The sequence below is a fragment of the Mycteria americana genome, chromosome 1 (assembly GCF_035582795.1).
Source record: "Mycteria americana isolate JAX WOST 10 ecotype Jacksonville Zoo and Gardens chromosome 1, USCA_MyAme_1.0, whole genome shotgun sequence".
In the NCBI taxonomy this organism is placed as follows: Eukaryota; Metazoa; Chordata; class Aves; order Ciconiiformes; family Ciconiidae; genus Mycteria; species Mycteria americana.
In genome coordinates, this window is record NC_134365.1 from 16,156,491 (window position 1) to 16,183,616 (window position 27,126).

At 41.9% G+C, this 27,126-nt stretch overlaps 2 protein-coding genes across 7 annotated transcripts in view; one reads left to right on the forward strand and one right to left on the reverse strand.

Moving 5' to 3' along the window:
- Positions 1-1,603: 1,603 nt before the first annotated feature.
- Positions 1,604-21,079, forward strand: HBP1 (HMG-box transcription factor 1). 5 transcript variants are annotated; one of them, XM_075491963.1, is made up of 11 exons: positions 1,604-1,746; positions 6,628-6,816; positions 7,933-8,167; positions 9,096-9,228; positions 10,027-10,138; positions 10,263-10,375; positions 10,699-10,855; positions 11,416-11,560; positions 13,985-14,314; positions 18,171-18,312; positions 19,961-21,079. In XM_075491963.1, exons 2-11 carry the CDS (start codon positions 6,648-6,650, stop codon positions 19,976-19,978), a joined length of 1,554 nt encoding a protein of 517 aa, XP_075348078.1. In that variant the 5' UTR covers positions 1,604-1,746; positions 6,628-6,647; the 3' UTR covers positions 19,979-21,079. The 5 variants fall into 5 exon arrangements, with proteins under 5 accessions (XP_075348078.1, XP_075348058.1, XP_075348050.1 ...); XM_075491943.1 differs by having other exon boundaries at positions 1,615-1,746; positions 6,624-6,816; XM_075491935.1 differs by lacking the exon at positions 1,604-1,746 and adding an exon at positions 2,245-2,296 and having other exon boundaries at positions 6,624-6,816.
- Positions 21,080-21,218: 139 nt separating this feature from the next.
- The window catches only part of COG5 (component of oligomeric golgi complex 5), a 198,454-nt gene continuing 192,546 nt past the window's right edge, over positions 21,219-27,126 (reverse strand). For both annotated transcript variants that reach the window (XM_075491921.1, XM_075491927.1), the window contains exon 22: positions 21,219-21,937. In XM_075491921.1, the coding sequence (XP_075348036.1) occupies positions 21,823-21,937 (115 nt within the window). In that variant the 3' untranslated portion in view covers positions 21,219-21,822. The remainder of the gene's footprint in view (positions 21,938-27,126) is intronic.

Below are 27,126 nucleotides of genomic sequence, written 5' to 3' on the forward strand. Positions count from 1 at the left end.
GTGGTGTAAAAAAGATGATTCCTTGTTTACCAGTTTTCAATTTATTAAAAAATTTATTTCAGAGAGGACGGCATGAAAGCTTTCTTACATAAAGATATATCAGTTACTTAGGAAAAGCCCGAATTCTAAACATAGGAAAAATCTGAGCTTGTGGGAGGTAGGGTTAGACAGCTGATATATAATAAGCTGTCTAGTCGCTTAATAGTTGAATCTCAACATCAATTTTCAGATTTTTCCTGGAGGCATTTGTTCAAATAACTCTTGTGTTTTTAAACTGGGAAAAAGATCTGTAAAGAGTTGTTTTGTTATGTGATTAAGCACAGAAAATTTTTAGTTAAATTCCATGGGATTGGTTTTTCTATTCTCTGTATTTTTTTTAAGCTAAACTTGCACATTTACGTATAAAAAGTATTAATTTCTAATTCACACTGCAGAAGATAGCGCATGTTTTTGAAAGTAATGTCTCTCTTCAAATAGTGCCTACAGATGGCAATGACTACTAACAGGCAAACTATTACTTCTTGGAAAAGCCAAATCTTAAACCTATGTGCCAATGACATCTGCATACCGAGTGTGTTTTGATGCTAAGTATGATTTCGGTGTGTGTGATTTAATTTTTTTTCTTTTCAATTGCCTTACCCTTGTAGACCTGTGGGAAACAATAAAACCAGCGTTCCCTCTAGTGGCCACCAGCAGCATGTTTCATGGGACACACAGCTTGCGGAGAACTCTAAATATGGAACCGTTTCTATTTAAAGTGTAATAGTTCACTTTTTTTTTTTTGCTTATTTTCTCGCACAACTATGTTAGCGTGCCTGAAAGTCAGAACTGTTGTAGATACCGAATTACAAGAAAAGCTCTGATACAGGATTTAGGACATGTTCACGTGATTGGGATGACATTGAAAATAGGATAAGGAAGAAATGCTGTTCTTGGAAAAATCCTAACAGTTGCAAAATCTTGAAACTCTCCATCAGTTTCTAAAATCCTATTGATTATTTCAGAATTGTGCGTGTGTTTGCTTTGTATTGGATCATGCATAGTAATATACTTTATGGTGAGGATGTGGCCTCAGGAGAGCAGGAGTCCACGCTTATCTCTGCAGTCTCCCAGAGCTACTGTGCCAGCGGGCAAATCTCGTCATAGCTGTAGTCTCATTTCTCTGTCAGGAAAACAGAAGTAATGTCAAACCAAACCAGGTTGTTATTTTGGCAATAAAGGTACGGGAACGTCTGGGAGACACTAATGGACTGATAAACCTGCGTGGATTTAAAAAAACTTATTTTTTCCCCGCCAACTTCTACGTTGGACCTAAGCTACCACCAATGTCTTTTTAATGAAGCGAAGATGAGGGAAGAGGCTGGAGCGGAGACCAGGCGCAGCTGCTGACTCATCCTCTGACCTTTAGCAACTTCCCTTAACCTCTGCATGCCGCAGTCTTTATTTGGTGAAATGCGAGCGGGGCCCGTTTCGTAACAGCGTTTCGGGGCGCTAACTGATGGTGGTAAATCACGAAAGGCACCGGGCGCCCCGGGGGATCGCTGCACGCAGGCACCAAACCGGCGCCCAGTCACCGTTTCCACGCTGATGCCGTGAGTCACCGCCCCGCCGCCGAGGCCGCCGCCATCTCGGGGCCTGTGCCCGCGCCTGGCCCGTCCCGGTGGAGCTGCGAGAGCCCGAAGGGCCCTCCCGCCGCAGGAGACCGGGAAGGCCGCTCCTCCGCTGCCTCCCCCGCGGCAGCACCAGGTCAGGCAGCGCCTCTCCGCGCTCGGGCTTGCTGCGGGGCGGGGGGCCCTGACTGGCGGCCAGCATCGCCGGCGCTCGGCCCCCGCGGCGCAGGCCCTGGCGGGCGGCTGCGGGCCGGGGCGGCCAGAGGCGCGGGTACACGTGTCCCTACGTCTCTTGTTTACTATCAGCCGAGCGCCGCGCGGGGCATTCTGGGGGCTGTCGTCTTATCGCGCCCCCGCTGGCAGGCGGTGGCGGCGGCGAAGACTACAGCTCCCAGAATGCCCCTCCGCGAGCCAGCGGAGGCATTGGCCAATCGGGGCGCTGTCTGGGAGTGATTGATGTGCGGCGCGGTGCAATCCGCTGCGCAGCAGAGTCAAAACATGTCCGCCCTCCGGGCGGATTCCTGATAGGCACGCCAGGCAGCCAATAGGAAGCGGCTGCAGCTTGAGCAACGTCGTCTTCGACCACTCGGCGACCGAGCACCGCCAGGCTCGGGCGGGACTCCGTTGTGGGGAGGAGGCGGGGGGGGGGGGGAGCCGAGGGGAATTTGGTAATGGCGACGGGTTTGGTAAGTGCTACAAAGTTTGGAGCTGCCGCTTTTAGGGGGCTGCGAGGCCCCGGCGGGGGACGGACGGGGTCTGCCGGGCTGGAGGGGAGTGGCGGCGGCCGCGGGCCGAGCCGAGGAGGCCGTTGGGTCCCGGCTTTTGGCGGCAGCGGGAGCCCGGACATTGTTTACCGGGCGCTTTCCCTCACCGGCCCGGCGGAGCCGCCGCACTGCTGGGCTAAAACCCGCGGGCTGCGCGGGGCCCTTTACCTGTGGCGCCAGACCGCGAAAGCAGGCGAGATAGAGCGGGTGTCCCCCCTTTTTTTCCCCGGGGAGCGCCCGCCTGCCCCGCTCTGTCAGAGCGAGGGCGCTCTGCCCCGCCGCGGGGAGCAGCGGCTCTCTGGGGACCGGGCGGGGGGGATCTTCCAGGCGGGTGGGCCCCGCGCCCGCGCGGGGGGCGGCTCCGCCCGGGGGCTCGCGGCGGGGTCTGGGGGCGGGGGGGCGCCCCCGCCGCCTCCCCCCGGCTGTTACGCAGTTCTGAATGAATGGGGCCTTGCGCGCATGCGCGGTGCCGGCAGAAGTTTATAAACAAGGGCAGTGTCCAGGCGGGGATCACATGACGGGGGGGAGGGGGGGACGGGGGCGGCGGGCGCGCGCCGCGGGGCGGAGGAGGGAAGCGCGCTCCCGGGCGCGGCCCCGCCCCAGGAGCGGGCCCGGGGACGGCCCCGCGGCGGGGGGGGGGGGGGACGGGGCTCCCCTCCGACCGCGTCCGTCGCCGCGGCGTCGTGGCTGGTGCGTGCTCACGCGCCGCCGGTTCTGCTGTAAACACCGTCCTTGTGTCATCGGAGCAGCGTTTGCTCTGCGCGGGCGTGTGCGTGGTGCGGGGAGGGCAGCGGGGGGGAGACATCCGACGGAGCTGGGTAGAAGGTACGGTTTGGCCTGCGTAATGCTAAAAGGCCGTCCTTGCAAAAACATCATGAATCATGTTCGGTGCTCCTCTGAGGCCGTGCCTCTGCAGCGATTTTCTGGCACAGCTGTGCGAGTCGGGGATGTGGAGCGAGGATCCTTGATCAAAGCAGCTGTGCCAGTAAAAGTCCCTGGTGTAGTTCCAGTCTTGCCAGTATGTTGTATTTTGCTTGGAGAAGCCAGTATGTTGTGCTTTGGTTTGCTGGAGAAGCTTGAAGGAGTATTAAACTCCATCCAGTGAATTGCTGCAGGCATAGACCTTACCTCAGACTTCGGCGGTAGGCTGGGGGAAGGCAGGCAAATACCAGAAGGAAAACCACGGGAAGCGCTTCCACCCAGGCATTCCTGCACAGTGCGGTTTGGGTGGATGCTGCCCGGTTCCTGCTGAACCCCTTCTCAGCCACAGTCTTTTATTTACTTTTGTCCTGAATTTATTTTTGTCCCTCCAAAATAGACGTGGTTTAATTAATAAGCTCTTTGTTAATATTGCCATTTGTTTTAGTGTGACAAATTGACTTATTTTAAAGCACAAAATCATAAATAAATTCATTTAGCCTCCAAAGAAAATGGCAGTAATTATAGTCCTGTGAAGCATACTTCTAGAAAACATCTTGTCGCAACAAGTTTTGAACATGAAGTTGAATTAAAAAAAAAAAATCCTTAGAAGCTAATTAAAGACCATTCCTCTTAATGTTCCAAAACATTGAAAGGCTGAGGACAAGAGAAGCACATGATGTCCAAAGCAGGCTTTAATCAAGTAGAATTTTAAAAATTGAAAAGTAAAGTTGGGCACTTCTTTTGTTTTTCTTTTTAATTAATCTGTTAGATAATTTTTTGGCTTTTGTACACGGGTGGCTTTGGTTGAGAAAAATCCTTGTGACTTGGAAGAACAATTCATTTCTCAAAGAAGTATCTTTCTTGTCAGACTAGCATGTTGTAACTGTACCTTCTATCTGACCTTCAGTGTGTTAGGATACCAGGACAGGTACTTTCAAATCTCAGCAGCTGACTGGAAGGAAGGAGAAGGTAGCATTCCCAATACAAGTTAGCTTGTTCATTTTGGCAGGAAAATGGGAAAGGAAGAGAGGAAAAAATAGAGGGAAAAACAAGGTAGAAGAGGGGAAAGGAAGGACATAGGCAAGCCAGAAAAACAAGGAGTGGCTTTTCAGAGTTGATTACTTGGAGATAATCATCAAGGTCCTGACCTGTGCTACTGAGGTCTGAATTTTCTGTTCAGAAATGACTGAGCTTTCTGCTCTTGTGGTGTTCTGTAATTTTACTGTCCCTCATGGGTGATAGAGGAATAATTTGCATTAAAGATGCTTCTTAGAGGTGAAATACACGTCATTTTTGTTCTTTTGATTTTATTTGTTTATTTGATTGTATATTCTTATTTCTCTTACCTTCCCTCTCCACCTCCTTAAAATTAGAATTAGACTGTTGTGGCTTTTGTAGTAGTGCCATTTGAGTAGAATCAAACATCTTTTTATATTTGGAATGCAAGATTATGTAAGTTTTGCACATATTTGAAAGATTAGGAGGTGAGAAGATTAGAAATTTTCCAGTAAAAAAAATTTACTGATTAGGTCAGGCCTCTTCTGGTAGGGCCAGTATGTAATTCAAAAGGTTATGTCTGACCTATATTATGTACAGGACAAGCTGCAAAGTGAATGAAACAAATTCACAGAATGAGTAAAAACATGGAATATTGTTAATGTTGGCTGTATACACAAAATACCTTTTAACTGATTATTAAAATAAAGCTGTTTTTTTCCATAATTGTTACCAGATGCCTTTTTATGCATTACACTAAGGGAACTTTTAGGATAATAGGCTTACTGTTTCATATGAAAATATTAGGCTGTTTTTAGCTATTGTTTGTATTTCTCTAATGCAGTGCATGATAGCTTACTTAGTGGACATGCACGTGGTAGACTTCAGATTTTCTTTCTTAGTAAGTTGTGTTTTCTGCTCTTTTGTGAGGGGCTTATGATTACTTTTTCAGTGATGCTTCATTAAAGTACAAGGTAATCATGTTATGGTAGCTTTAATTCATCATCATCATCTGAAAAAAACAATAGATAACCAAGTTACTAAAGACTGTATAACCTTGTTTTCCAGCTTTTAGAGGCAGTGATTTTGTAGAATAATCAACACAGTTCTCTGACTGCTGAAGATGATTTAAAATATTTCTTTTGGTATAAATGTTACAGTACTGGGATTTGGGGAAATGAAACTGCAGTGAAATCTACTAGTAGAGGCTTCCTTTTCTTTCCATTTACAACACAGTTAAGGATGTTAGCAGTCACATGTGTTTGAGACTATACCTAGAGTTGAGATAGCAAGTGATATGAAGAGCAGTGAAAAAGTCTTCTGTGGATACGCCAATGGTGAAATGGTGACTAGGGAAAATGTGGGCCTGATGCTAAATGGTGTAGGAGACCTAATGTCAAAAAGCTATGGACGACATCATCTTTGCTTTGGTCTTTATTTGCAAGGCCTGTTTCCAGGTCCCTCGAGTCCCTGGGCCTAGCAACACGTGTCTGACGGAGAGAGGTACTTCTCTGTCTACAGTAGAGGAAGAGCAAGTTAGGGGCAGGCCAGTTCTGTGAGCCAGCCACACGCAAGTTGGTGAGACTGGATGGGATGCGTTAGGGCAGCTGGCCAGTGTCATTGTGAGGATGGTCTCCGAAAGGTGGTGGATTTGGTGGCAGGAGGGCTCCCAGTAACTGGAAAAAAGAAAACATCACGCCTGGCTTCAAGGAAGAGGATGTGGGGAAACTACAGGCTGGTCAGCTTAACCTTAGTCTTCAGGAAGATTGTGGAGCACATCCTCCTGACAGCCATGTCCTGGCTCTTACAAGGCAAGAAGGTGACTGGGAATCGCTAGGATGGATTAACCAAAGGCAAATCTTGTCTGACCCGTCTGATTGCTTTCTGTGATGGGATGCGTGGCTCAGGGAGTGCGTGGCTCAAGTGAATGTTGTTTACCTTGGCTTGAGTGGTGGTTGAGGAGATGACCCCAGACTCTTGGAGGCAATGGGCATAGGCTGTGTCAAGGGAAGTTCAAACCATGTATAAGGAACAACTTCTTTACAGCAAGAGTAGTCATTGGAACAGGTTCCTGAGAAGTGTCAGGGAACCTCCGTCCTTCAAGATACTAGAAACTTAAGTGGCCCCAAGCAGCCTCGTCTGACTTCAGAGTTGGCTCTTCTTTCTGCAGGGATTGTACCAGGTCATCTCTAGAGGTCCCTTTCAAGCTAAATTACGGTGTGATTCTCAACAGATGATGGAGGATTTGGGGTTCTGGTAATGAAGTAGCCTATCAGATGCAACTTGAAACAGTTTATGTGTATACAAATTTTTAACGTCTGTCTCTTTAAAGTCAGATACTTTGGGGCATCCTAACATGGTGTGGGAAGTGAAGACAAATCAAATGCCTAATGCAGTTCAGAAACTCCTTCTGGTAGTGGACAAGAGAACTTCAGGGATGAATGAGTCACTGGAGTTGCTGAAGTGTAATGAAAACCTGCCCTCTTCTCCTGGATATGCATCCTGTGATGAACACATGGAACTTGGTAAATAATGTGACTTTTTCAGAAGAAGTCAAATTCTGAAGTTTGTTTTAGTTTTCCTGTAGTGAAATTACTGGAAGCTGACTGAATGAGAGTACTGATTTTTAACTTAAGTAGGGCAGGGAATATGACAGTGAATTGTGACATCTGAAGGTCTTACTTTGCAGTCACTTTTCCCTTTAACCCATTTCCAGTTCTGACACACTGGCCTGTTGACTTAAATGTGTTCTTGAACTCAGAGCTGCAAAATTCTGCTTCTAATCTCCTGAGGAGCTTTTTTTGGCACAAGAATAACAAACAGAAAGCTCAAGAGCTCCTCCTAAAGGGATATTATGCTGCTTTAGATCAGCTGCAAATAGAGATTCTGGGCTAGAGGAACGTTTAACTTTAGTTCTTATATATTGGAGAAAAATAGCATGTATATTAGAAAGTATTGATATAATCAATGAAATATTAACACATTTAATTGAAGTCACGGAGTGATTAAGAATAACCGTACTTAGTTACACGAAAGCATGTAACACAGACTTTTGTTAACAAGCTGGGCTCTCTTCTGCTATTCTATATGACATATGAAACATGTAGATTATTGATAGGAATTCACCCCTACCAGGCTGTGTATCCAGCTTTCATGACTTCTGAGTTATTTAATTCCAGTTCCCTGGTGGAAACATGGAAAACTTTTACCTTTTACAGCCCCTGATGTTGATAATTTTTAGTGTCACACCTGCTAGGACAGATTAATTTAGTTGCCTTTTGTTGAATGTTTTAGTATTTTAGTGAAGCATGTTGCTACTTTTGCATAATTCTGCAGTACAATTCTGTGTAAACTAGTCAATCTAGTAAAAACTTTAAAACCAGAATCACATTTTTATCTAGTTACATAATGTCTTTCTTAAATTGCTTGTGTGAATGTATAATAGACTAGAGATGTGATTATTTCTGTGGCCATTTTGTCAGTATTATGAATCAGGTTTGTGAAATGTTGGTAATTGTGATATGAGAAAATAAAATTAGTTACTTTATTGTGGTTCCTTTTTGATTTTTATTTGCAAGATTTAGTGTCCACTAGAATTTATCAATGGGTATAATTATGGTAATTTGTGCATTTGTTCGTAGATGATCTTCCTGAACTACAGGCTGTGCAGACAGATTCTACCCCACCTGCACTTTTTCAGCTTGGTGCTGATGTTTCGCATCAAGAGTGTTCAAGGCCTTCATGGAACCAACATACCTCAAGCAGCAATTCAGAAAGTGCTTATTCTTGTGAGAATGGGGTGAACTGGTTGACAGAATTAGCAAATATAGCCACAAGTCCTCAGAGTCCTTTGATGCAATGCTCTTTTTATAACAGGTACTGACATTCATTTCAATTTTGAACTCTAAGATTTGTAGTATTATGTCTCCAGAAACATTTCCTTCACTCTTCATGCCCTCTGACTTTGAACTGGAGCCCTATTTTTTGATCTTTCTATGTAGTAGTTTTATTCTTCTGCGGAAGATTGCACAGGACTCTTTCAGAGCCTGTTGCAAAAGCTGCTTAATTGCCAGCCATGAATGAGGTAGGATGCTAAAGCACATTGCCTAACCACAGAAGGCTAACCGCAGTAAATTCTGGGCATTTACCTCATGTGAAGCAGCAGATGAAAAATCAAGATGAATTTGTTACATTAAATTCTTAATGTTTACTAGTGCACTGACTTTAGATTTTTTTTTTTAAAGGGCTAATTGGAAATCTAATGCAACATCTTTTTTATTGATACTGTTTCAGATTTGTGATCTGTAAATTCCGTAAGGCTGTGAGAAGCAGTGTGGGATCTTAGAAATTTCTGGGCTTCACCTTTTATTGTATGGCTTTGGTCTTAGGTTTATAATAAGAAAATTAAATGCAGTACTGTTAACAGTAATGCAGTTGGGATTTAATCATTAAGACAAAGCAGACGTCTTTATGTACTCTAAGAATGGGGTATTCACTTCAAGGTATTTGTAAAAACTTCAGCATTGTGACAAGGAGATGCTGATGTGGCGGTAGTACTGTCATTTGGGTGATATATAGAAGCAACGCAGGAGTGATGCTAAATACTCCCTTTGCCTGAACTTGCACCTTTTAATCATCCCATTTGAATATTGGTGTGTGGGAAGTTTATTTGGTATTCAGCTGATTTGGAATTCAGCTCATGCAAACAGAAATATTTGTTAAATAAAAGCATTGTGGAGTAATGGCAGCTAAGTCTTGTGTTGTCTTAATCTGAGATATTTTAAAACACATTTTTCTATTTTAGATCATCTCCTGTTCACATAATAGCTACAAGCAAAAGTTTACATTCCTATGCCCGTCCTCCACCAGGATCCTCAAAGAATGATCCTAACTTCTCAAAGAATGATTTGGATGAAACACCAGTCCGACATGAAAGGGTGAGTTGTTCTGAAACATTTCTATAATAAATAAAGATGCACGAGTAATGGGTTAAGCTTTTTGAAAAGAGAAACTAGTTTTAAAAAAATCATCTGTTTAGTCCTAATACCATTTCTATTTGAGCTAGATTTTCTGTTACTTCTCTTTTTACCAAACACGGTAGGCTTGTAGTGCTACATCATAGAGTGCACATTTTTGTGAAGAGATCACATTCTAAGAAAGCTCTGCTTCTCTTGTAGTTCCTTCAATAGCAAGCTTTAAAAAATTGTATTAACTTGCTTGCTGTCTGTCTTGAAAAGGAAATACAGGACCATCTCCTTTTAGACACACAAAAACTGTCAGTCCTGCTTCTCCCTTTCCTGTGTATTAATTTGTGTCTGAAACTTGCCTGTTAAAGACACTGAATTTTGCCAGTGATTTATCTAGAACTGACTTGGCCCTACAGCTTTCCAGTAATTTGACCATAGAGTAACGTGTGCTTTGAGCGGTTCTGTGGATGACCAAGGAATGATAGCTTGTAAAATGCTTGTACCTAAGCATAAGATAATCCATAGGTGCGAAATGAATCTCAGAGAATGAAACCCAAAAATTTCAGGATGGCACGTTTCAGGAAAAGGAGATGAAAACACTCCATTCACATTTACTGCATTCCTTGAATCTTTGTCTTCACATTACATTCCTATTAGTATGTAAGGTAAAATGATGACACAGATACAAATTAGAATGTGTTTAAAGGTAAGACCAGCCCTAAAATCTTCCGCAGTAAAACATCAACACCATTTTGCTTTTTTTCATAGGCGAATAGTGAATCAGAATCTGGCATTTTCTGCATGTCATCACTTTCAGATGATGATGATTTAGGATGGTGCCATTCCTGGCCCTCAACCGTTTGGCATTGTTTTCTAAAAGGTAAAATAACATGTATCATCGAATAAGTATTTGTTTTGTCTTGTCCTTTTCTGGGTTTTTTTTTGTAACACAGACTTTTTTACATAACACCAATCTTTTTTTTTTTCTTGAAAAATTATATTAGGCTCTCGTTTGTGCTTTCATAAAGGACGCAATAAAGAATGGCAGGATGTTGAAGATTTTGCAAGATCTGAAAGCTGTGGAAAAGAGGAAGATCTCCCAGTGAGTCCTTACAAGGTAGCTGTTAGTTCTAATAAATTCATTTCAATACTTGTAGCAAATATTTAGTTTCTTACCTTATCCCTGTGCCTTTAATTACTGTCTCAGGAAGACAGGTTTATACTAAACTTGTATAGAGATGATCACTGTACTATTTGAGTATCTTGCTATAAAGCAATTGAACTGAATTCATGTTGTATCATCTTTATTCATTCCTAGTGAGAACACTTACAATGTTGGTATTTGTTAATATAATGTAAGATGATGAATATGCACCTATAGTATGCACAGGTATATGCTTTCCTTGGGGGAAAAGCTTTGAACTGTATGTACGTTTATAGGGCTATGGTTCCGATGGTTTGAAGTTGATTTCTCATGAAGAAAGCATTTCCTTTGGTGAGTCAGTGCTGAAGCTGACTTTTGATCCTGGCACAGTGGAAGATGGCTTGCTTACAGTAGAATGCAGACTCGATCATCCTTTTTATGTTAAAAATAAAGGTATGAAATACCACAAGTATACTTGGTTGTATATGAAAATATTCTTAGAAAGTGGTTGCAGATTTTATTGGTGTCCCATGTTGCTCAAGAAACTGATGAAAGCAGTGGTGTAGAATCAATTTACTATCTTTGTAAAGAAATCCAGAATTTGAATAAACAAAACTGTAAAGCTATAAAGCTACAGAAATACTGCATATCTCTTAAGGAAAGATTTGATCAAATATATAAATGGAGCTCAGGAAAGCAGAAAAATTGGGGGGAGAAAGGAAAGCTGCAAGTAAAGGAGGCTTTTCTCACTTGCTAAACATGGAACTTCTGGTGATAAAAGTTTCCAGGTTTTGACTACTTTTTTTGCTAGAATGAGATTTTACTTGAGATACAAATAAACTATTTGCAGTAAGAATTCCCTGAGTAAGTGTTTTTGGTTTTTCTTTTGGGTGAAAGAAACTGCATCAGAACATTTTTATAAAATGATATAATTTAGAGATATAGGATTGCTCCAGTTAAGAACTAGAGAGATTGTCTGGCCGTTTGTCTAATTTAACTCTTTACCACTTCAGGTTGGTCATCTTTTTATCCAAGCTTGACTGTGGTACAGCATGGCATTCCATGCTGTGAAATGCATCTTGGAGATCTGTGTCTACCTCCTGGACACCCTGATGCCATTAACTTTGATGATTCAGGTGTTTTTGATACATTTAAAAGGTAATTTTTGGATAAAGTGGCCTCAGTGGTTCTTGTATTTAATGAGTAGGCACCTTAAGTCTACAAGAATTTGAAGCATTATGTAGAGCAAAGGGAGGATACTTTTGGTAATACAGGATAAATGAGAGGAAAAAATGAAAACTGAATACTAGGAAAGCTGTGTGGTTATGTGCTCTGCTAAACTGCAAAGTAATACCTAGGAGTGAAATAACTTTTGAGCCTCTTTTTATGATAGTTTAAGCCAGATTAGGTAAAGCAGTAAAAATACATATATTATCTGTATAAATTCTTCAGGTAAAGCAGGTTATGTTTGAAAAACCTAGTACAATTTTCCCACAATAGTATGTCTACCAGCTCTTAACTTGTGCTTCATATGCAGCTATATATCCGAATTATCTGAGTAGTTTCTTAGTAAATGCATGTGCTATGGCTTTAGAATACAGTACTTTCATAATTAGTTCTTATAATTTTCGTATATTCTGCTTTTTGTGATTCTTTTCTAGTATATCAAACTTGCCTAACTTCAAAGTTTGAGTAACTTTGAGGTTTGCCATGCTTTGAGCAAGAGGTTCAACCAGATAACCTTCAGAGGTCCTGTCCAACATAAATTATTCTATGATTCTAAGGAAATAGTATTACTCAAAGATTTTCCGTACTATTTTGAGATGTCTAGGTTTAATAGAATCCATCTTCTCTTATGATGTTAGCTCCTTTTTAGCATCTGTTTTTAGTCCAGTTGCTTTTTGTCTTTTTACAATAGAAAAAAAGAATTTAAAATGCTGTTTGCAGTTCAAGCCTTAGGAGCTCTTGCATGATTTCAGTCTGGCATAGAGAGTGGGTTCAAATTGCTTGTCTTCACTCATTTGCTGCCTGGGTTTTTTTCTTCTTACTAACTCCTATTCTGAACTGCATATGTAGAGAGCTGTTAGAATCATTATATTTACATCTCACTGAAGAAATTGGACTTGTGGCTCCTTATTCATCCTGCAGCCCAGTTGAATACTGCCTGGACACTTCAAATTTGTTGTCTCTCTGGGCAGAAGGGAGTAAGTCACTGAGGAAGGAGCATGCAGCAGCAGCTGTGGTTACCAGGATAGAAGAATTAAAAAACAAAATCCTGCTGCTGTGTTGTGGGAAGGAGATTAAGAATAGGAAGGGTGCTGGACTGTTTGTAGAACAGAGAGGTCCTTTCTTACTATCTTGTGAACTTGCCTGCAAGGTTGTCGGCATTATCCCTTCTTTGTTGCTTTTTGCTTTTCTAAGGGATTTTGGAGGCAACCCTTCAGGGTCCACCTTGCTTTTGGTTCCATCCCACAGAAAAGAGCTGCCTTTGCAGATGGGGGCTGGGCTACCACTTGCAGCACTTCCTTGCTAGTAGTTCTACTTTGTGTTCAGAAAAAAGCTCTTCTAAGCCCTTATTTTTGCCATAAATTATGCAACTATAGCTACATCAAGCAGTGGGTGAGCGGAGCCTTAGAGTTATGTACGTTTTATGTTTATTTTGTGGTGGTAACTTAGTGTTTTAGATTTATGATCGAGTAGCACCTTTGCAAGTGTGTTTTCTCCATATGGCATGCTAAAGACAGTATAGCCTGTGGTTCCCAGGCTGATCTGCACACACCTGGAGATGATAACAAATAGTCTGTGGAATTAAACTTCTTCTGTAATGGTTAAAGGTTAATTGTAGTTGTTGGTCCACAAAAAAATTACAACAGTTTATAGTATTTGGAGATCTAAATTGTATGGAAACAACTCATCTAAGCTGTTGAAATACCTTGAAATATCGCGGAATCTCACATTTTTGTCACTAGAGGGCAGACGTTTGTCAGCTTTGAATCAAATAGTATGTAACATCATGGGTCTTTAAACGTTTAAATTTTTTAATCTCAATGGAAGGCTTGTCTGTAAAATAATATGTATTTAACTGCCTAGAGAAGTTCTTTATACAATAGTCTATATAGTATAATTTATTTTAATATAGTGGTTTCATATTTGTAATATATATTTGCAAGTGAACTCAGTGCTTATTCTTCGCACGTCAGTTGTCCTTTTCAGTACCTATCATTCACTGACCAGGTTTGATTTATGGTAAGGACAGAAGTAGAAATAAAGAACCTTATTTCAAAAGAGGATGAAATTTGAAGACAGTGTATAATTAATTGATATACAGCTGGGGAGTTGATAGTACACAGCAGATTTTGCAAAGTTGCAGTCTGCCATCACGTTGAAAAAACTCTTAATTCATCTGCCGAAGTTTGGGGCTTTTTTTTTTTTCACACTGACATCTGCATCAAGCACAAATCATTATGTCACACAAAAGAGACCAGAATACTAGAAATGTAGTACAGATGAAGAGTGAACAGCTGTTTAGGGATTTTACATGAAAATTACTTGATCATTTTATGATATGTCTTTTTCTTGTAGTTACGATTTTACACCAATGGATTCCTCTGCAGTTTATGTGCTAAGCAGCATGGCTCGCCAGCGTCGCGCTTCTCTATCTTGTGGAGGATCAAACAATCAAGATGCTGAGAGATCAGAATGCAGTAGTAAAAACTGTGTGTCTACTGCATCATCACATCTTTCCTCCAGTTCTTTGTACAGCAAAGCTGGCAAAAGCCACAGCTCAGGGACTGCAAGTACTGTGAGTGCCACTTCTCCAAACAAGTGCAAAAGACCAATGAATGCCTTCATGCTTTTTGCCAAAAAATACAGAGTTGAATATACTCAGATGTATCCAGGGAAAGACAACAGGTAATGGTATAAAATTGTAGTTTTGTTACTACTGGTGAGCTAGCAGAATATCTGTGTCCCACCTTTAAATATAAGTGGACTAAATTTTGCATTTGAAATAAAATGTCTGTTTATTCTTTTAAGAACAAGTTTTGAAAGATGCTGACACAAAGCTTAATTTATGGGCGGACTTTAAATATTTACACTACTCAGTAAATTTGACACAAACCATTTTTGGCAAACTTACCTTCTGAGAAAGCATTTGGGTAAAGCAACTGACATATGTATATATATGCATCGGCAGAGGCACAAATACACAACAGTCTTTGTTTACACTGATGAGAAATGTTCATGGGAAAAAAGTACCAGGCTCTCTCCTCGTGTGTTGTAATGGAAAAAGGCAGTTTCTGGTTCTTCTAGTTAAGTCTTGACATAATATTGCAAATTGTTCAGTGAAGTTACTATCATTTATTCTCAGTCTGTATATCATACTGAATAATGGAGTACTGATTGTTAGGATATCTGAAAGACCTTAATCCAAACAGTACATTGCCAAATTTTTCTTGACCTATAGACATTCAACAATCTGCTGAAACTTGCAGGAAGAGTTGTATGACTGTGTGTTTGGGGGAGGGTTCTTTGTTGGTTCTTTTATTGTTATCTATATGCACATTTCATGTCTAAACATTTTTATAAAGATGTCCATTATATATGTTTTAAATAATCTTAATATTTTATGCTAATTGTGCATATATAAATATGAACTAAAACACATGAACATGCACTGATCTTATAATCAGATTTTTTTATGTATATAACATTATGAAAACTGTTACTGTAAAAATTGCATTGTCACGTAAAAATTCTAGTACTAAATCTGGTCAAAACTAAAGGTGACAGGGCTTTGACAGGGTTTGGGCTATTTTATAATGTTCTAGTAAGGAGGCTGTAACTGGTGTTGAGAAGTAAAATCCAACCATACGAATAACGCATCCTTAAATCCCAGCCAGTCTTGTGTGTCCTGGCAATGATGTTCTGCAATTTTTATAGTAATTTCAGTGAAGCAGATCTGCTGCCTTCAAATTCATTGCGACTATCAGTGAGAAATCGAACAGAATGTCAGCTAGGAAAGTTTATGGTGTTCATATATTTAATTTAAAATGCTGATTTCAAATGGATGCAGTGAACTGGAGCTGCAGCTGGATGGATGTGAAAATAAGCTGAATATTTCAGTGAGCAGGTTTACCTTGAAGGAAGGTGATGACAAAGTTACAAATAAGCTTCAGAGTGCACTGCTCACTGTCCCATTTGGAAGGCAGCGCATTTGGATGCAGTTTCTTGGCACCCATAAGATACAGTACAGAAGAAATCATACAAGTTAGTGATAATTGATTTTATAGGCATTCAGGTGCTGTTGCTTTAAGTGTTGCTGGGGCATTTATTAATTTCACTGTTCAGAGGCAACTTGCATGTCTTTTAAATGTAAGTATGTGTCATTTTTTGATTACTGAGTAGATCTTACGGTGGGTTACATGTAGGACCCATTTCTGTACACTGGAGTTCTTATGTTTGCTACAGTTATTTTATTTTTCTTATATGTGTAAGAAAGGGCAGAACTTGCGGAATTCTGAGTTAAACAGTCTATTCTGAGACAAAGTAGCTCAAGCCATGTCAACAAGATAGTGAGCTATAAACATTCCAAACACAAGTCAACATTCACATGTACTTAAAAAATACTGTGGACCGTAAGACTGCACTTGAGAAACTGGTGTTAGGGTAGCACTTGTTTATTTTCTAGATATTCTCACTGTAACTGTAGTTGGACTTGATTGTGTGTTCAGAAATACTTGAATAATTTGAGTAGTATACATTCTAAAGATGAAGAAAGTCACCTAAATGATTAACAGCATTTGTGCATGCTGAACATAATTACTGAGTAAACTTGAGCCATTCTCAACTACTGTTTGACAATTTCTTTTGAATTAACTGCAGTATATAAGGGATTGCATCCTGCACATTAGCCTATTGCTAAATGTTGTCAGGTATCTTACCAGCATCTTAAGAGGACAAAGGCAGTGTGCAGAGCACTGTGAAGTTCGGATGAGGTGAAGGGCGCCTAAGGCAGTGGTGCAGTAGGGTCAGTTTTTTCTTACTTGTTTCTGGTCAGGGGAATGAGGTGTCTGTTAGTCAGGAAATTTCTCTGTACACATCTTTTTTTAGTCTTGGTGGTTCGCTCATAGAATAATTTCCTTGGAGAAATGGAGCTTTTGTCTCTGCATTTTTCAAACTTTTTGAAACTTACAGATCTGTACTCGCTTTCAGTGCCTCAGTGCAGTTTTTTTTCTCTGGAGGTATAAAATACATACTTTTACATTTGAAATACAAATATTTCATAGTGCATTTTTATTTGGAAATGCAGTGCCTTTTTCAGCAAACCTGCTGTCTCTGTGTCACCATGTTCTTTCCTGGGGGTATGAGTGACCCAGTACAAACTGGTGACCAAAACCAGACAGGTTTCTGGTGCTTTTCATTTGCCTCTGGATACTGCAAAAAAATCTGCTAATTAAACTGGACTGTGTTTATTTCTGATGACAGACCAAAGATACTGGTTCTTAATTTGGATAGAAAACCAGAAATTCCATTGCCAAAGAGCCAGGCTGTGCAAATGGATTTGATGTTGATGGGATCTGGTTGCTACTTGAGGAGTTTGCTCTAAGGAGTCACCAGAGCATGTGACAGCACAGGCTTAACAGCAGCCCCCGTGGAGTTCTTGCTGTGCTCTCCGAGTGCTCTGCAGCTTGTGGAAGCCTGGATGGTACTGCATGGTCTTGCAGGATTAAAATCCATTTTCTCGGCATGGTGCAGAAAAGCCGTCAGAATTGCTGTATGTGAAATGCTATGGAAATGGCTGATGACGCTCTGCTCTTCTTGATTCTGTGAGAAAGCCTATGAATAGCTTTGCTGCCAGCAAGGAACTTTTTAATATGATAAAGCAAAGTACTTAGTTGTATACACCTTTTTCTTAAAGCTGGTCATAGAACCTTCATCACTGTACTCTGAAGCCAAAGCATACCTACTCAGTAGTTTAGCAGTTGTCATTAATAAAAGAGCTGTTGTTTAGAGATTTTCATTCAGCTAAGGATGGAGTTAAAGCTTTAATGGAATATTGATCCAACATTTGGGAATGCAGTTAAAGCAATATGGCGTGATAACATGGGGAAATACTGTCCAAAAGACATCAAGTTTATAAGGAGTAGGAAAGCAATTCATTCAGCTTCTGGAAATGACAATAGGTGTGTTAGAACAAATGGTTCCTTTTGCATAGGAACGGGAACTTACCAGTGTGTTCTGCCCAGTATGGATTAAAGTGGAGGAAGCTACACTCATCTATTAAATAGACATGGGGGTTTGCAGTTAACCAAATATTTGTTTGGCTGAGGTCATACTCAGATCATTGCCCTAATTATTAGAGAACATATTTTCAGCAAATCTGTCATACGACCTTCTAGTACGGAAGTAGAGCAAAACAAATGTGAGTTACCATTTGGTGGTGGTTTTTTTAACATCCCTATTTTGCTGGTTTATGCGAGTTGCTGCGTATTCAAATGTACACCCTTTGAAATGTTAGCATGTGCATTGACCCATGCTCAGCTAACACAGAAGTCTCAGCTGTTTAACTGTTGAAAGAAGTATGAGAAGATAATCAGAAACATGATTGTTTAAAAAAAAAATTTAAAGATACAGTTGATTTCTTCTGTGTGTATTATTTCCAAATTTTACTTCAGTCATCTTTAAAGTGCTGAGATAATAAAAAGAAAAAAATAAGGGTATTTCATAACACCCTGTCCTGACCGTACTGTAAACGTTTATCTTGCAGAGCCATAAGTGTGATACTCGGTGACAGGTGGAAGAAAATGAAAAATGAAGAAAGACGGATGTACACACTAGAAGCCAAGGCCTTGGCAGAAGAACAGAAACGTTTAAATCCTGACTGTTGGAAACGAAAACGAACAAATTCTGTATGTTTGTGAAGCAGTCTTTTTCATTACATAGTTAAATGTGTTCATACGGTAGCTACAGTAGTTTTTGTTCAGGATACGCTCTGCTTCTTTCTTGGTAGCCCTAACCTTCATTTTACTCCCCTGTGTTGTGTAACCTGCTTTTGGACAGTTGGCAGCAGACAGATCAGGAGAGGGTCTGTCTCTGAATATTTTATGAGAGTTCTGTGGATTCTGTTGGGCTGTGAAAGTGAGTGTGCTTGTGAAATACAGAGGAAGGGCATGTGACCTGGTTGCAGTAACTTGAGTAAGTAAATTACATCTGTCCATTCCCCTCAAAAACACTTTCACAAAATCCTTCTCTGTTGTGATTCAGTCAGTCTCCTTTTTCTTCAGTAAAAGCTTTTTCTTTACCATTTTCTATCTTTTTTACTCATAAATTTATATCAGCATATATGAAGTTATTGAGGGAGCAAATTAACTTTTTTTTCCATTAATCCCTTTCATTTATTACTGTTTTAATTGTAAAATAAATATGATAACACTTCTTCCATAGGGAAATAAATTGTTTTCCACTTTGTAGGAGGCCATCAATTTAAGAGCCTCCAGCAATGTATTAGTAGGTGGTGGATGTATTAGGTACGATAAGGGCTTTCAAGCTAATACATCATATATAGAGAACATCAAAAAAAGGAGATTCTGCCAACCTGCATGTTCAGCTAGAAGAGTAGGTTGGAAGGAGAGATCAGCTGAGGTGCACGGAAGGCCGGGGCCTTTCATCAGCGATTTTATGCCGGGGTAGGAGCATCAAGTGTAGTGTGGACTTCACAGGTTTAAGATTTCATCCTCAAGTTACCTCCTTTCCTTTCATGTGTAAATGAAGCTACTTTCTCAAGAACATATGTAAGTGTTGCCTTAAGACTGAATAAGAAGTGCTCCAACACCAAGTTGCTTCTTATTGCTGTACATACTTGGTGCTGAGTTTTCAGTCCTTTGTTGCAGAAGGTTTCACCAAATCCCAGCTGTTAGGAACAAGCTGGTTTTCTGTTCACTGTATTCTATTTTAATCAACAGTGACAGCTTGTTAGATTTCCTTGTGGGTTTAGTTAAAATAATACTGTTATTTATTCTGCTTTTACACTACTGCAGTCTTGGGCTTTCAGTGGCGAGATCAAGTTCACTTCACACGTGCACGTGAGCTTCAAGGAACTCAGTGGGGGTGTTTGTGTATAATTGAGAGGAATAGTGGTGGGTTGGCCTTAGTAAGAAGGATGGCTTTCTTACCCTACCTTGTAGGATTTTCCCTGTCCTTAGGGTCTTCAGGCCAAGATAACAGCATCTGTAGAACCTGTTAGCTCAGTGTTACAGCAGGAAATACCTTTTTAAATTGTTTTATTTCAGTGAATGAAGAATTTTGTTCGCAGCTTGGTTACCTTAGCAAGTAATGATGGTGGACTGCAGGCTCTGACAAAGAAGTCTTGATGGTCTTTTGATGATCAGGAGATAAAATCATCTGTTTTGGCCTTTTGTTTTCTTCTGAATAACTGACCAATGACTACACGTACAAGTACTTGTGGCTTTCAAAACAAGCATTTGCTAGATTTAAGATAATGACTATTTCCCCTTTGCTTGGTAGCTGCTAACCTGGTTTTCTCTTCTCTTTCCTCAGGGCTCACAACAGCATTAAGCCAGAATTTCCCTGTTAACTCTGTATTTACAAAATGGCTGTTGCTTGGCGGCAAGAAGATGCACGATCAAGGTCTTACTATTTGTTGTGACTTTGTATGACCATAAAATACTGGCACCATCAAGTCAGAAATGATCTAATATGAGTGCAGTTTTGCTTTTTACAATAGAACATTAAGTAAGCTAAAACTATCAACATTTTAAACCAAATTGCCTTATTTTTCTTCCAAACTTCATATATGTATCAGGTAATATAGGCTTGAAAATGGATATCCTGTGGTGCTAAGTACTTTAGAAAGGCGAAGGAGATGTGTATAAATGTTTATTTTTAAAAGAAAATGTACAAAAAGGGGAATTTTAAAATATGTAACAGCTGTTTATATACATTGATTCTTATTGCTGATTAATATGTATTGCACAACCATATTATTAATTACGATTCTGGGACCTGGGATTTTCTGAAATGGCAAAATGTGTTATCAGCCTCTAGCTTCCCAGCCTGCCCAGATGCCAACAAGTACCCGAACATGTGGTAAATGGAGAGCATAGTGTAATGTAGCACAGGAGCTGCTTCTTGGGTTGCCACGTATAAAATTTGTATCCACAAGTGAGATGTTTTTGCACCAGCTGGCAATAGGGAGAGCTGTTATTTCCAGTGGAAACAATGGCCCAGGCCAGGATGAAATGAATAAATAGCGTTATCTCAAGAAAAATGGTGCTGTTGATATTGTCACCATCATAGTTTTAACTCTGTGTTTTGTCTTTGCCACATATTCTACAATATTTTATTTTGCCATAAGACATCTTTATGGTGGGGGCAAACTTTGCACTTAACTATACGTGCAACACTTGCACTTTACTTTTTTTTTTCCTCCAACTGTCTAAAATTAGAGCAGCTGCGTTAGGATTACAATTGCTTCTGCTGTGAACTTTTACAATCATGGCTTTTCATGTACTAAACAGCTGTGTGTTTCTTTTTTTTTTTTTTTTTTAAGAATCACAACTGTAAATTTCAGTTTATGACACGTCTACATGATGTTGCCCCTAAGATTTTTGCACACTATATTCTTGTATATTATTTCAAATAAATTCATTAAAATTTGGTGTTGCGTATTTTATAAAATGAAGATGACTAATCATTAAGTCAGCCCTGCAGAGATGAGCACGTTCTGCGTGGAAGTCTTTAGATGAACCCATCCGAAGTACACTTTGATGTTTTCTAGTTAGGAAGCTGCTGAAGGATTTCACATACTGAATTCAGGATTGGATAGTCAATGTTCTTTATTACAGTTTAAGCAAAAAGAGAGTTGAAATCAATATAAATTATTTCAAAGTGAACAGCAGTGCAATAGAGAATCATTTACGTTACTTATAAATATTTTTCCTTGTGTTAAAATTAGTGATTTTTAGATGGAAACTGATGATTCTAGCATTTCAAAAGTACGATTATCTGAATAAGGCTAAAATGTATCCAACTGTTTAAAACTATACTTGTAGGAAAAGAGCTACTTCCTTATTTGAGATATTCAGCAATTATACTGTAATATTTGAGTATGTTCTAATTTTATACCTTTTTAAATTCAAAAGGAATGCTAAATGACTCGTTTTTATTAGCTGTAGATTTACAGCACATAAAATTTGTACGATTTCCTTATCATATTTGTGTATAAATAAGTTCCTATAATGTGAACGTAAAGCAAGAAGACAGAAGTTTATCCAACACATTTCATTGTAAAGCTTCTGTATTTGGGAGTAACGTACATGAACCATAAGTATATCTGTGGCACCAAAGACCCATGACTGTGTTACTGTCCATTCCCTATTTTGAGAGTTGTCCAAATACGTTCACTGGAGGGTCGACATCGCTTTCTGCAGCAGCTGTACCATTATGGGATAGACTGGTGCAAACTCCTTTCCCTCTCTTGTTCTTACTGATTGAACATAAGCTTCCAGTGCACCACTAAAAAAAAAAAAGAAAAAGTAGCTAAAGCAAATAAACAGCATACAAGTACTGTAAGTTCAGGATCTGCAACTGAAATTAATGGACTTCTTCCCTACTACGGAATTTTCCTCCGATGATCTTGCATGTCTCTGTGGAAGGACGTGGCCAAGAAAGGCCGTACAAAGCTCTACATAATTGTTTCATGATCTTTCTCTCCTTTCTTGCGAGTTTTGAGGAGCGAGCAAGTTAACATTTAAATAATCATCAGCAGCATGTTGCAGATGGCTTGAAATGACAGCTCTGACGCACAGACTCGGGCACATTGCTGTACTGGTAACCTTTAGAAATGAAAAGAACAGACTCCAGCTGCTGCAGACGCTAAGAGTACAACTTACTGAATGAAAACTGGGACACCGGTGAACAACCGCGATGCCTTTAGGTGATTTCCTGGCTAAGTCTTTTGAACTGCCGCTGTCCTTTGGGAAGTGCTGCGCTAACCCACAAAGTGTATGTGTGCGTTTGTCTGTCTTTGCTGTGTTTTTCTTAACGTGCTGTCGTAGGATGTCACACATACAAGTAGTCTTGTGTGATTTACACAAATCCAGACATTTCAAAGCTAAAAGGGGCAACTGTGATTACGTCCTTGTCTGTACGTAATTTAAGTTGCTTTACAACACAGGGCTGCCTTTTATCCAACGATTCTAGCAAATAATACTGTTGAATGACAGCAGATCTGTAAAACAAAGACTTTGTAAATGCTGATCTGTTCAGATTTTATCTTAATAGGTCATTGAGTAGGCCAGGTTAGTTTTGCCATACTTAAATATGGCTTCTAATTTAATTGATTTTTCCTCTCCTTTTTCTCTTCTCCTATTTCTTCATGTAATAGATACAATAATCATGGGGTTTCCTTCTAAACCCCTTTGTTTCTATTACATTCCATTGGTGCTATTTACAGTGAAATTGAGGCATTTAGGAAAACACATGCACAAACAACAGCCCCCCCCCCCCCCCCCCCTTCAAGTGGGGACGAAGACAACTCCCAGTACATGGCTGTTCCTCTTTTGGTTGGTGACGGCTGCAGCGCTAATACAGACTGTCACCACAGACCGTCACCACAGACCTTCCCGGCTGTACCCGGGCACCATCCGGCAGGGCAGCGGGTCCTGCTGCCAGCGCCCAAGCAGCAGAGCTGAAATCGTCACGCTGGGTCACTGAGTGGGAAGCAGTCCTGGGGTTTTGTCTCCTGCCTGCCTTTATGGAAGGGTGGGACACGCCAGCACTGCTGCTCTGCGTGTTGGTAACGTGGCCGGAACATTCCCCGTCCCGCTGGGGGAAGGTGGGTGCTTGTCGTGCACATCTGGTGATGTGAAGGGGGCCGTGGGCTTGAGGGAGATGGTAGCAGTGTCGTGCATATAAACACGCAGCAACTGCTGTAAGATGGTGGGCTGGGCCAAGGGGGGCATAGCTGTGCTTATGTTCGCTGCTACTTCAACAGCCAAGCTTGCGGTGAAGTACTGCATTCCCGCAAGAGTGCAGCGGACCTAAGGCAGCACTGCCAACCCATGCGTGCCTGCTGGCAACTGGAGGTGAGGAGTAGGCATTTAATTAGGCAAGGCCTAAGGAAAGCAAAACCACTCAAGAGTGAGACTCCGCCTGTGTTTCACACACACGTACGGTCTCCTCCTGGAGTAAAATGATGAGAGAGGAGAGGTCCAGATCCAGATCCCTGTGGGATGCTGCAGCACTGGGAAGCTCCAGCCAAGCCTAGCAAACCTGGCAAACCAGAATAGGGGATGGTAGGAAGAAGCAGGGTCATAATACACTTTGTTGCCTGCCAGTAAAGCCATTGCTAAACCAGCAAGGGCTCTGAACTTCCTAAATGAAAACTAAAACCCACCCACGTCAGAGTGCTGCTGGGAATCTCCAGCAAAGTTCATTTATTAACAAGTGGGAGATGCTCATGAGGCCAAGAGCCTGTACTCGTTCGCTGGAGAGATGAGGCTGAGCTTTGGCTTCTGAGACGCCAGTGGCAGCGATGACGGCCCGGCCCCACGAGCCGGTCCCGGGGCTGCCTCTGCTCCTGCCAGCACTTCTCACCTCCATCAAAGCCAGGCGCTGATCTGTAAGCCTCCCTGCCAGAGTGCAACAGGACGAGTTGGGTGTCCACACATAGCACACACGTGCGCACACACACACACACACACAAAAACACAAACACACGCACTTGCAGTCAAACTCCGTGTCCTGTCACTAATGGAGTCTGACGAGGAGAGTGAAGCGTCCAACTGTGCCGAGCGCAGGATGGGAACGAAACAGCACGGGCACGAGGCGATGCCCACCCCCCACCACAGCTCCCGACGTCCCAGGCGGGGCAGGGGTCTCCTCTTTGCTGAAACCCAGGGCACGTTGTCTGAGAGTAAGGTGATGCAAAAGGAGGATGGACTGCATTATTGGAGAGAGTGGAGAGGTTTCAGAAGAATAAACTGACTGAGCAAAGAAACAGTCTCTCGTGTTGGTGGGGACGCACTTGAGAGCTCTTCCATTTTGTTAACAACTTACTAGTGAGTTACTGCTGAGGCGTCCACACCAGGCACACTCTGAAGAGTCACTTGGCATTTTTTGCACATCAACAAACACCAAGAGAAAAGTTATCCCCCTGTTATAGCCAGAAAGGCAGGGAAAGAATATCTATTTTATCTAGCCAAAATAAAGCTGACTTTTTGCACCTGGTCAGCTCCCTGGAAACCTTCAGCCTGCTCTTCCCTGATGGTCTCTGGGGAGCAGCACAGGGTCTACAGGGAAAGAGGCAACAACTAAAAGACTGCTTGCTGCAGCCACAAAGTGCTTCGGGTGCAGCTCACCTCACTCCCAGCAAAGGCCATCAGCATGACAGACTGCAGAGAGATCAGGCACATCTGCAGGTAAGTTTTAAATCCCAAGATTTAAAGAGAAGAAGTGAGACTGGGTGAAAAGGACAGCAAATAAGTATTCTTAGATAAACTGGCCTCTCGTGGCAATGAGGGGCAGAGCATGTCATGAGCAGACTGAGCAGTAGGTGGGAGATGCAGGCAGGGAAGGCTCAAGGATCCCATCAAGAGGGGGGGAGATGCTTCAGAAGAGTCAGATGTGTCTCACATTTCCACTCAGGTCAGCACTCAAGTGCTCTGGTCAGCAGTAATTGTTAAACATGTTAGATGTTAGCTACCTGTCATACTGTCCCTCACAGCATCCTTCTGGACAAGTTGTCCAGCTGTGGCATCACCAGGTTCACGGTACGCTGGGTGAAGAACTGGCTGAAGGGCAGGGCTCAAAGGGTTGTAGCGAATGTGGCTACATCTGGCTGGCGACCGGTCACCAGCGGTGCTCCTCAGGGTTCAATTCTAGGGCCAGCCCTGTTCAATGTATTTATCAATGATCGGGATGCAGGAGTTGAATGCACCATTAGCAAGTTTGCTGATGATACCAAACTGGGAGGTGCTGTTGACTCTCTTGAAGGACAGGAGGCCTTGCAGAGGGATCTAGACAGATTGGAGCATTGGGCTACAATTAATGGTATGAAAGTTAACAAGTCCAAATGTTGGATTCTGCACCTAGGACAGAGTAATGCTGGGCACAAGTATAGATTGGGAGAGGAGTGGCTGGAGAGCAGCCCTGCAGAAAGGGATCTGGGGGTGCTGGTGGTCAGCAGGCTCCATAGGAGTCAGCAGTGTGCCCTGGCAGCCGAGAGGGCAAACCGCATGCTGGGGTGCATCAAACACAGCATAACCAGCGGGACAAAAGAGGTGATTGTCTCGCTGTATTCAGCGTTGGTGCAGCCTCACCTTGAGTGCTGTGTGCAGTTCTGGGCCCCACCATTTCAGAAGGGTGTGAAGGTCCTTGAATGCCTCCAGAGGAGGGCAACAAAGCTGGTGAAAGGGCTGGAAGGCATGTCTTATGAGGAGCGGCTAGGGACTTTGGGCTTGTCTAGTTTGGAGAAAAGGAGGCTGAGGGGCAATCTCATTGCTCTCTACAGCTTCCTGAGGAGGGGAAGTGGAGAGGGAGGTGCTGAGCTCTTCTCCCTGGGATCCAGTGATAGGACGCGTGGGAATGGTTCAAAGCTGCGTCAGGGGAGGTTTAGACGGGACATTAGGAAGCATGTCTTTACCGAGAGCGTGGTCAAACACTGGAACAGGCTTCCTAGAGAGGTGGTCGATGCCCCAAGCCTGTCAGTGTTTAAGAGGCATTTGGACAATGCCCTTAATAATATTCCTTAACTTTTGGTCAGCCCTGAAGTGGTCAGGCAGTTGGACTAGATGGTTGTTGTAGGTCACTTCCAACTGAAATTCTATTCTATTCTATTCTATTCTATTCTATTCTATTCTATTCTATGCTATGCTATGCTATGCTATGCTATCCTATCCTATCCTATCCTATCCTATCCTATCTTCTAGAAATAATAGTCCCTTGTATTAAAAAGACGGTTGAGAAACTCCTGTGACAAGTTTTCTTACTGTAACTGTCATTCATCTTGCTCAATCTCTCCCCTTCCACTCACCACTGTCCCTGCCTTTTCCTCTATACACTCTCCAAAGTTTGTTGGGCCCAAATAGTTTTTAGAAGTCATCAAAAGCTGAAAATAGAAAAAAACATATTGACTTGCTTAACTTAGAAAGCTCTGACACCTCTTGGTGAAGTTGTGGGTTGGCATCATTATCCAGATGGTAACACTGCTATCCCTCTCTGACTTTATCTCCTTGCTTTGAAAAAGCCCTTGAAAAAGATGACAGAGATAACCAGATCCCTTCAGATGAAAGGGAGAAGCTTTACCCTAAAAGCAGCACCCAAAACCACTCAATGTCAGCCCTTGATAATCCTTAGCCAGACTGTTATTCCCATCAGATCAAACAAGAGGGAATGAGATTTAGGCTACGCTAAGTGCCAAACACCAGTATTAGAGTCCTGCTGTCACACCTTCCAGCAGCTTTTATCTTTTTTCTTTCTCTCCTGCCTCAAAAGAATCTGATTTAACTGGCAAAACCAACTCCATCAGTGGCAGCCGCTGTCCTCTTACAACTCAAAAAGCAGCTAAAAGGAACTCGGTGAATTCGTTGGTGGCCTCAGAACTGCCCAGACCCTTCTCCCTCCCAGCAGAGACCAACAGCCGACAGAAGTTGATCTTTGTCAGCTCTCTCCTGCTGTGCTTGCTCTTTTACTGTGGCTTTGCT

Bases quoted from the DNA above. Each gene is read 5' to 3' on its own strand.
- HBP1 (XM_075491935.1), top strand. The intron at 10,139-10,262 runs GTAAAATAACAT...AAATTATATTAG, and splicing joins TTGGCATTGTTTTCTAAAAG to GCTCTCGTTTGTGCTTTCAT. The intron at 11,561-13,984 runs GTAATTTTTGGA...TTTTTCTTGTAG, and splicing joins GTTTTTGATACATTTAAAAG to TTACGATTTTACACCAATGG.